Source organism: Halyomorpha halys, unplaced genomic scaffold, assembly GCF_000696795.3.
Source record: "Halyomorpha halys isolate HHAL.00 unplaced genomic scaffold, Hhal_1.1 Scaffold22.1, whole genome shotgun sequence".
Lineage (NCBI taxonomy): Eukaryota > Metazoa > Arthropoda > Insecta > Hemiptera > Pentatomidae > Halyomorpha > Halyomorpha halys.
The window spans coordinates 459,192-469,195 of record NW_027104816.1 but is presented as its reverse complement, the minus strand read 5'-3'; the positions used below and the strand labels follow the sequence as shown (position 1 = coordinate 469,195).

Here is a 10,004-nt window from a genome sequence, read left to right as displayed (position 1 = left end):
TATATATCTATATATCTATACATAAGAGATCCTGAATCAGACAATTTTCAAATCGTAGTTGAATAAAAGTGTCGAATTACTCTACATTTTAGAAATTCAGTTATAATACAGCAAGGTTCCAACACCAAGTGTTATAACAGTTTTATAAAACACCATCAATCATTACGTAATGTATATTCAACTAAAAGACTCAATATAAATTACACTATGAAATGCTATTGCAGAAATTCAATATACACATAGAAGTCAGTAAAAATGCATTTTCTCATTTATTGATAACTCCTACTATTAAGGACTTTCTTGATGACAAATGGTCACATGTTTATATATACATATATATAAACATGTTCACACAAAGATTCCAGATAACAAGGCAGTTGATAAAATGGCTAAATTAGCAATTACGAAAGGTTAGCCGATAGATACTAAATTGCCTTATATCAATAATTATAATTATTATTGATCAGATAAAAAACCATACCGGGAGAACCCCAACAGGCACTTCTATAAAAATATATTTCCTCATAACATTTGAAAACCATGTTTCTCACTAGCAAACATAGAGAAATACATAACTATGTGCACAAAATAAGCATAGCTGAAACTTTTCAAAACGAAAATTGTAGTGATAATGAGAGCCTTAAACATACTTAACTTGAATGTCTGGCATACAAAAAACAACGAGAATATTTATCTTAATAAATAATAGCAATATTAAAAAGTAGAATGTTGGTAATTAATTTTTGGCTGTATGGAATAAACCAATGCCACCCAAACCAGGAAAAAAAAAACCACCTAGTGTTTAAACTTGGTGTTGGAACCTGGCTCCAGACGTCTTAGTGAAGGCGAGAAATTCTGGTCGAAACGCAAGCCCTAAAAAATAAGTTTTACTTATTTGTGTTTTTCACTGACCGCATCCCATCTTATGACTAACTGGTGTTATACTTGTGAAATAAGGTTTAAAAGTCAATAATTGGACAGTAATTAATTTAATTGTTGTCATGGTTGTTTATAGCTTCATTGCCATGGCATCTAACTGCCTACAATAACGAGTGCAACAAATTTTATTTATACATTTTGCTTTTAAGGTTTGTTTTATTTTGAGAGGTTTTAGTTAAGACCTAACCTAAGATTCAGAAATTTTTAATATTATATTTTGAGGGATGAATTTTTGTCAAAAATAAGGACCTGAAAATAGCCTGTTATTCAAGAATCACTCATATGGAGTACTACAATAAATTACCATCAGGAGGTTCAATCTTGATCCTAACTTTTTCTTCAAATTCATCATCTCCTGCATTCCCTCTGTCACGATTTCTCCTTTCTCTATCCTTGTCCCTATAAATTAACATAATTAATGAGATACACGATTATTTTTAGTGATATGAGACAAAGCCACATGTGCTTCCTGAAAAGATAAAATTGACTTACCTGTCCCTATCCCTGTCCCTGCGGTCTCTCTTCCTTTCCCTATCCTTGGAGCGAGACCTCCTCCTTTTCCTCTCTCGGTCACGATCTCTTCGTTCACGATCCCTGTCTCTGTCTCTTTCACGATCTCTATCTCTTTCCCTTTCTCGTTCCCTGGGCCGTTCTTCAACTTCTTCAATGTCAGGATCTGGTATTCTTTCACGACTTCTCCTTCGTTTCCGATCTCGTGAACGGCTAGAAAAGCGAATACACAATTAATACAATAAGGATTAATACTAATCATTTATTAAGAAAAGTACATCGAAGAAAAACAAAAGCGAATACACAATTAATACAATAAGGATTAATACTAATCATTTATTATTGTATTATTTATTTATTTATTAAGAAAAGTACATCCATTACGGTCCGACCAAATGACAACATCAATCGGTCGATGCCAAAACAACATACAATATGAAATGATAAAAAAATTGAATTAGTTAATACTTTAATTTAACAAATAATTAATTTAAAAAATTAACCATAACAGTGACTTATATCACCAATAAAGTTTTCCAATATTTTTTTTTCGCATTTCCTGACTTTTCCAGAACAATAAAAATTTTCAACTTTTGCCAGTCGCTAGAGACCTTGGACATTACTTCATCCACCTCAATACGAAATATTTAATAATTATATGAAATCTTAATTCAATAAAAAATAATAGATAACAATTATGTGGTTAAAAAGTAACCTTCCTCTTATTTCATTTTAATCTTAATTTCTCCAGTTGTAAGAAAAAATCAACAAACTGATAGAGAAGTGTAATAACAATACCTTCTTGACCTCCGTTTCTTTTCTCGTGACCTAGACCTTCGCCGAGGTTCATCCCTTCGAGGAGCTCTCTCTGCAGCCTCCCTTTCAAGCCTATACCTCTCCCTTTCACGTTCGTTGTCCTCTCGTCCTGAGTGTTTAAGATTTACGTCTGGTCCTCCCCTTCTTGTTCCTCCCAGTCCTCCACCTAGGATTTTAAGTTGAAGTGAACATGAATTATTTCATATGACACTCAAAAGTTTATTACTTAAAAAAATATATCAATGAATAGATAAAAACAGAACTAGCATTAACAATTTTAGCTCAACTTAAAATTTCATTGGAAAACCACAAGAAATAAACTGGGCCACTCAATTTTTTTTTTTAAACACACAATTTGAAATTTCACTCACCCTGTTTTATCATATTATTTTTTTTTTTAAACATGAAAACCGCACCAGATTCTATATTTCACAAATAAGCTAATTTTAAGTTTTTCAACTCTGCTGTTGTAAAGGGAACTGAAAGATCTAAGATAAACTAAACATTCTTCGTTAGAATATTTAGGAAAAATGTGGATTAAATCTTTTTTCTCCTGTAGTCTTCATTTATTCACAGTATAAAATAGATAAAAATTCTTGGAACTAGAATTATATAAAAAAACACCAACAATACAACACACAAACCACTTGGATTTTGGACTCTTCATATTATACATTTTTAGAATGCCATTAATAATTATTTTCAATTTTAAAAATGAGAATATTTTATTTATTCTGAATTGATAAAAAGGAAGAAAATGTTTCATAAGTTACATATATTGAAAATTACAGAAAGGTGATCCATTAGGGGAAATAAAGAAGACTAAAATAATTTTGAAATTCATAAGAGGGGCAGTATTAGTTTAGAGCAAGGGTCGGCAACCCCTGGCTCATGAGCCGCAACCAGTTCAGTAGAATCATATTTGCGCCTCTTGAGTACTTTTTACTTTTGAGTTTTTTTTTAAAAAAAAAGTATTTCTGTTTTCTTAAAAATTCTGTTACTACAAGAAATAGAACGTTATGTTTCCATAATAAATAGTAGATAAAAGTTATATATTTTTTCTAATATATTTTACCAATGTATGTATCTGTATCAATATTCAGTTCTCTAAAAAAAATAATTAATGACAACAAGAAAAAAAATGGTTCTTAACCCCAAAAAGATTGCCGAGCTCTAGTTTAGGGTATTATATAGCCTGTATACTGAACTATGTCAGCAATAAAAATTAAGGAGAATAATTATTTACATATACAAAATTGTATAATAATCTTGTATTATTGATGGATTATACATTAAAAAAAAAATAGAAATATTGTTAATAAACTCAATTGTATGAAGACGACATAGATTAAAATAACTTGAACTTTTTCAAGAAAATGGAAATTTCTAATACAAAACAAATTTACTGACAACACAATTCTTTTATATAGTCATTCCCTGTATCTGATAATGAAAGAAAAACTAATTACTTATTAAATGTATACCTCTGTAAAGTTATTTATGTTTTTAATCTTTTATGTATTTAAAATTACAAAATAATTAATTTATAGTAATTTTTTGTCTTAATTTAAATTTGTAATCATGATAACAAAATAATAATACTCACCAATGGTAACAAAACCTACTATTTTAACATAAATTTATAGAAAAGTACTTCAAATAAAATCAAGTTCTTCAATCAATGAAGATTCTTTATATATTTTTTAAATCCACTAAAAAAAAAAACTTTAAGGAGATATAAATATAATAAAAAAAATTATTTTTTTTACCTAGTCGCCTCGGAAGCCATCCTTTTACTGTACGGCCTCTTTCAACATCCACTAAGACCCTCCTGCCATCAATTTTTTTCCCGTCTGCATGTTTGTATGCAGCTGCAAAGTTCATTAAAACGTATAAGTCATTAATAAAAAACACGTTTCCTGCAACTTACCTCAACCATTATATACTTACCACAAAAAAAAAAATTAATAAAATAATTATCAAAACAATTTTGAGAAAATTCACTCTTGACATGTCTATGTAAAAACGAGCAATCTCATGAGACCAATAAAGATAAAATGAACTTAGGCCATAATGACGGTGATGATTCCTTACCAAGGACAACAAAGCATATTAAAAAAAAAAAAGATGACCAAATCACAGATTGAAAGAACTTCCTCGTAACCATAAGTGTAGTAAGGATAAGGGTCACTCGAACCTCAATAACCCTCTAAGTTGGTTTAATAAATACATTTTGAATAATAAAATAAATAAAAGGAAAGAACTACCAAAGGAACACATTTACACCCCTGAATTTTCTTAAAACATGAATTTAACGTCAAAATTATTTTGTAAGATTTGAATTGTAAGTAAGTATACCATGAATAATTATTAATATTGTTATAAAATTTATGTGAAAAAAAAAAAATCCAAGCGAATGTCTTCAGTAGCAATGACACATTTATTCTTTGTTCTAATAACAAACAACCAATGCTTACATTATTATACAGCAATAATGTAATAATTTAATCAATATTCTTTTTCAATGTCAAAACAAACTCATACTTTGGACGAAAAATTAAAAAATATTTCTCATTCAGAACTCTCCTCCTAAATTTAATTACATAAAAATATGACGATAATTATTCACTATAATATAACTGATAAAAAAGGTCCCTTTCAAGATTGTAATAATTATTTCAGTGTATTACATAAGTAATAAAATTATATTGAAAGATGGTTGATTAACTCGCTGTAGTATATAAAAGGAAGATGATCCGGGTGCAGTCAAAGAAAAGCCAACAATTAACCCCTTATTGCAGGGCTTACTGAGCAGAAATAAAAAAAAAAAAATTAATAATTTTTTTTAATTACCATGTTTTAGTCACTTTTTTATTTTATTTATTTTTTTTATTTCCATTCAGCAAGCTCTGAAAAAGCCCTGCAACGTGGTGTTAAAACGTTGAATTACTATTCGAGTTATTTTCTTTGACCGCACCTGGATTATCTTCCTTATATGTAATAAAATTAGTGTTAACAGAGGCCTAAAAATTGCCCCCATAATTAAAACTTTTGAATTTTTATAGAACTGATTAAAAGATCGGAAGTTTACTGCAAGATGACATAGAAATCAAAACAATTATAAATAACACTTCATTTCACATTCAGATTAATAGCAAAATTACTAACGGAATAAAAAATCATAAAAATCGCTAAATGAACTACAAAGTAACTTTTTTAAACGTGTCCAATACTCATGATACCTAACATACATTAACTGTTTAAAAAACCAAAAGCAGAGAGATGATTTCACTAAGAGATACAGGCATGCTCTAACAGCAACCCCACATAATCAATTTAAGCAAACAAAAGAAAATATAAATTTTAACATAGATGTGAAAAAAGGAGGGACCATTTTCTCTTTATTTAAAAAAAAAAAAAAAATGAAAATAAGGAGATAATAAATCAAAAGTTAAAATAAATAAAAACTTTTTTAAAAGAAAAATAACCACAAAAACTACACAAGAACCTTAGAAATTAAAGAAAGTGAAGGAACTGAGCGCATCTAAGAAGAAAGTTTAGTAACACTTGTCATTTACATATAAAAAATAATGCTAAACCTATGAAACTTTTCCTTGCTGGGTCTAGTTTCTTAGGTTAAAATATCAAAATTATTAAAATTTTAATCAAAGAAGCTGTTATTTGTACAAGGTTTCATGACTATCAGGCAAATGAGCAGATTCAATCCCCTAAAACTAAAGTTGATGAATGCATATGTGGACTTAACGATATTTAAAGCATGACTCTAAGAAGAACAATAATAATCACATCCATACAACAATTTTCAACTGTCACAATATTATCGAACGCTTAACTAACATCTGCTGAAATTTTCTCAACTGCATTTGGGTTTAAAATATCGTTTATATCAAAGTCTTTACATCGATCTTGACATAATAATAATATATCGAAACTGGAATTATTGTACAGTATAACTGCGCACAGCTATCTGGGCCCTGTTTCATAATAAAGTACAAACTAATACTATTAGTCTTGTAGATTTATCTTAATTCAATTACACAAACTTGTACTTTAGTATTCTTTAATTCCTGTAATATCACTAATGGTCATCCCTATCATGAAAAAAATAAGCATTAGTATTATTACCACACTAGTTTCTACACTTGTACTATGAACTAATACTATTACCTTTCATTATGAAACAGGGCCCTGGTCGTGTACTTGTATTGCTCTGCCACTATCACTTTTATTGGCTACCATTATAATTATTACACATGAAAATAAACATAGTTAATTTGAATAAAATGTGAAAAGCGTATTTTATTCATTTCTAATGAAGCCATATTATATTTCACTCACATAACAATAATCCACCACTAATACCCACTACAGCAGGTTTAGCAAGAAGCCACAGCAGTGTTGTTTATTTGTCTAAAAAAGAATAATTTTTTTTACTCCCTCCGGGCCATATTTGACATAGAGAGAAGTGGAGGAAGAACTACAGTATAGGTTACCACCCTAATCAAACCAGAGTGGGAAGGTTGAGTTTTCATTTTATGGAGCTGCCACTGAAAACTACAACCCCCTCAGGCTGAAACTAAACTGGTGCCGCTGCAGTTCCGAGGTTGCTATGATAATGCCTCAACACACCCGCCTACAATAGCCTCAATTTGTCTAACACTGGGTATCAGTACAAACTAGTGACGTTTGAAATTTTATTAAAATGATACGCACAGATCACTCACTCTTCTCAATCAAAAACAAATTACTACATTTTCTTGACTAGGATCGGTTGTGTTGGCACCAGGTATTATCTTAATGAGATAGAAGTAAAGCTTGTATTGAGCTCAGCAGTAAAAATTATTAACTAATGTCCCCAATGAGTAACAGATAAAACAGTGATGTAATTCAATTTAAAAAAAAAAAAAAAAAAAGTTAACTACAAATAAATTTACCTTGCCACCCTGCCTGCTACAACAATTAAAAATATTCAATTTTGAATTTATAAATACGCTATTTAGAAGAGAAAATAAGAAGCATATTCTCTTAAGATCCATTCATGAACAATATAAGGTGTATCTATCCTTTATGTCTCTGAATAATTGCAAGTTTTCAAGATAGACATTCGAGTGCTAAAACAAAAATATGAATTTTGAAACATGAAAATTACAATAAAAATGTATAGATCCCACAGAGTGACTCAACTATTTATATGATAAAGTAGGTAAGGTGATGTGTGTACCTACCGGAAAAAGGGGAAACAGTAACCACAATCGACCAGACACAAAGTCCATCCTCTCCTCGACAATATATTTGACCATATATTACCTGGTGCGCATTACTTACGGCTTTCGCGCAATTTAAATAATAGTATATTTATGGAACTATAAATTACTCAAGTATAGCCCTACTATCAATTATAAGTATTTTTAACCTTAGTGGAACCATACAAACCGTTTATACCTGAGGTAAGCAACTACCATAGCATTTCCATTGCATGGGTGCAAAACTGCCTCTTGCAATGTACTCACTTCCACTGTTTTCCTTTTTCTTTTTTTTTTTTGATCAATTTTGTTAGCATTATTAATCTTTTCATCAATAAATTACAATTAAACAAAACAAAAAAAAATTCTTAAAACATAAAACTGAATAGAGCAAAATATTTACCGATCCTCATGAAATTTTTTTTTTTCCTCTGTGTCACTATGAGATAATAATTCATTTAATTAGGAATAGGGAATGGAATTGTTAAGGTAAACAAAAAGGTCATTAAAATCTATTTTGGTAATATACGCAAAGTGTTGTATGTTGGGTCTTACCAGACATACAAACCTATCAAATGAATGTGAGATCACGATCAATGTGGAATCAAGAGGCATACTAAGAAGCCAACACATCACCGCCAAACTGGACCCAGAAACAAGAAAACTATTATTAGGCCATAATTAATATGTATTTTAATAAAATAATAGATAGATAACTTGAATCCCCCTTTATCCCATTCTATAATTTCATAGTAATACTTACCAATTTTTCTAACACACCTTAGAATAGAAAAAGAGGATAGTTAATAATAGTTTAAAACAAAGTGCCTCATAGGAATTTATTTTGTTTTCTTTCTTTAATATGATTTTCCCAATTTTTTTTTTTTTAAATTGATGATACAAAACAATATTTAGTACACAAAAAAGAAAGTAAATTGAAGTACTTACAATGCATATCTCTCTCATGTTCATATTCAATGAAGGCATAACCTCTAGGTTTTCCATTTACCGAATTATGAATAAGAACAATCTGTAATATGAAAAATTCTTAATTAGATAGAAAAAATATATACAAAATATAAGAAATATCTATGATAAATGAAGGGGGGAGTGGATGAAGGGGTTATGCTACAAATAGTAAATTAAAAAAAAAAAAAATAAAAAGAGATTCAATTTTTTTTTTTAATGATGAGAAGATAGTTGACCATGGATAATATATACGAGGAGATGGTTCGGGGTGTGGTCAAAATATAACACAAATAAGTTGAAATAACTTACTTAATAGTGCCAATGTTTCGGTCAGAATTTCTAGCCTTCATCAGGGCAAAGAACAAAGAACAAAATAACAACCAATGAATACAAAAAGTAAATATAAACAGAATCACATAAAGTAAATAATTGTAAAGAATGAAATTAATAAAATTAAAGTGAGAAAAGAAGTGGAAAATAAAATGTATATATAGGTAATTGAATAAGTAAGTAAAATAACATAGTTAAGGAAATACAAATTTAAAGTTATTTAATGCAAAGGAATATGAATATTTTGGTTTATTAATAATTTAAAAATTAAAATTATGGAAAGAAAAAAAAAATTCTTTTGTCTAACTGAACTTAACATTTTGTTTCTTTACTCTAATATTATGATTACATATTTCATTGATTATATTTTCTTTCTCTCAATTTTACTTTTTATTTATTTATTTAATTTTTTTTCCATAATTTTAATTTTTAAATTATTAATAAACCAAAATATTTATATTCCTTTGCATTATGTAACTTTAAATTTGTATTTCCTTACTTATGCTATTTTTGCTTATTTATTCAATTAACAATATATACATTTTATTTACCAATTCTTTCTTCACTTTATTTATTTTATTCTGTACAATTATTTACTACATGTCATTCTGTTTGTATTTTATATTCATTGGTTGTTATATTGTTCTTTGTTCTTAGCCCTGATGAAGGCTAGAAATTCTGGCCGAAACGTTGGTACTATTAAGTAAGTTCTTTCAACTTATTTCTGACCGCACTCCCAACCATCTTCTCCTCATCTATTTTTTTTTTTAGTTGGAACTTGCTATGTTTTGAAGTGTACATAGCCTCTTCTACGTCTAGGTATCTCAGTTATTAATCGGATTTTGAGGTTCGAGTACCTCACACTAGCTAGATATGTACCTACCCCCTTCATCCTCACACAAGATTAAAAAAAATCAACAAATCTTACATAGCCCATTCATCAACTTACCCTTAAAAATTTAACATGACAATGGTCAATTATATCTTTTACTAATTCTTGTATATCAAATCAATCATAAAAAAATATAAAGAGAAATAATTAGCAAAAGACTTTGATATTCCTGATTATTACGTCGAATATAAAATGATTATATAATCGAGAACAAAATCAGGTTTGCATACCCTCACATTTAAATCAGTACTGTATAATTATTAACAGCTTTTATCATATTATAT

The 10,004-nt window shown here is 28.9% G+C and overlaps 1 protein-coding gene across 3 annotated transcripts in view; it reads right to left on the bottom strand.

Moving 5' to 3' along the window:
- The window catches only part of snRNP-U1-70K (small ribonucleoprotein particle U1 subunit 70K), a 39,164-nt gene that overhangs the window by 18,399 nt on the left and 10,761 nt on the right, over window positions 1-10,004 (bottom strand). For all 3 annotated transcript variants that reach the window (XR_010842906.1, XM_014422698.3, XM_014422690.3), the window contains exons 5-9: window positions 8,478-8,559; window positions 4,035-4,136; window positions 2,248-2,431; window positions 1,432-1,662; window positions 1,244-1,338 (exon numbers count right to left, since the gene is read on the bottom strand). Coding sequence is in view for 2 of the 3 variants with exons in the window: in XM_014422698.3 (XP_014278184.1) it covers window positions 1,244-1,338; window positions 1,432-1,662; window positions 2,248-2,431; window positions 4,035-4,136; window positions 8,478-8,559 (694 nt within the window). In the remaining variant the exon portion in view is untranslated. The remainder of the gene's footprint in view (window positions 1-1,243; window positions 1,339-1,431; window positions 1,663-2,247; window positions 2,432-4,034; window positions 4,137-8,477; window positions 8,560-10,004) is intronic.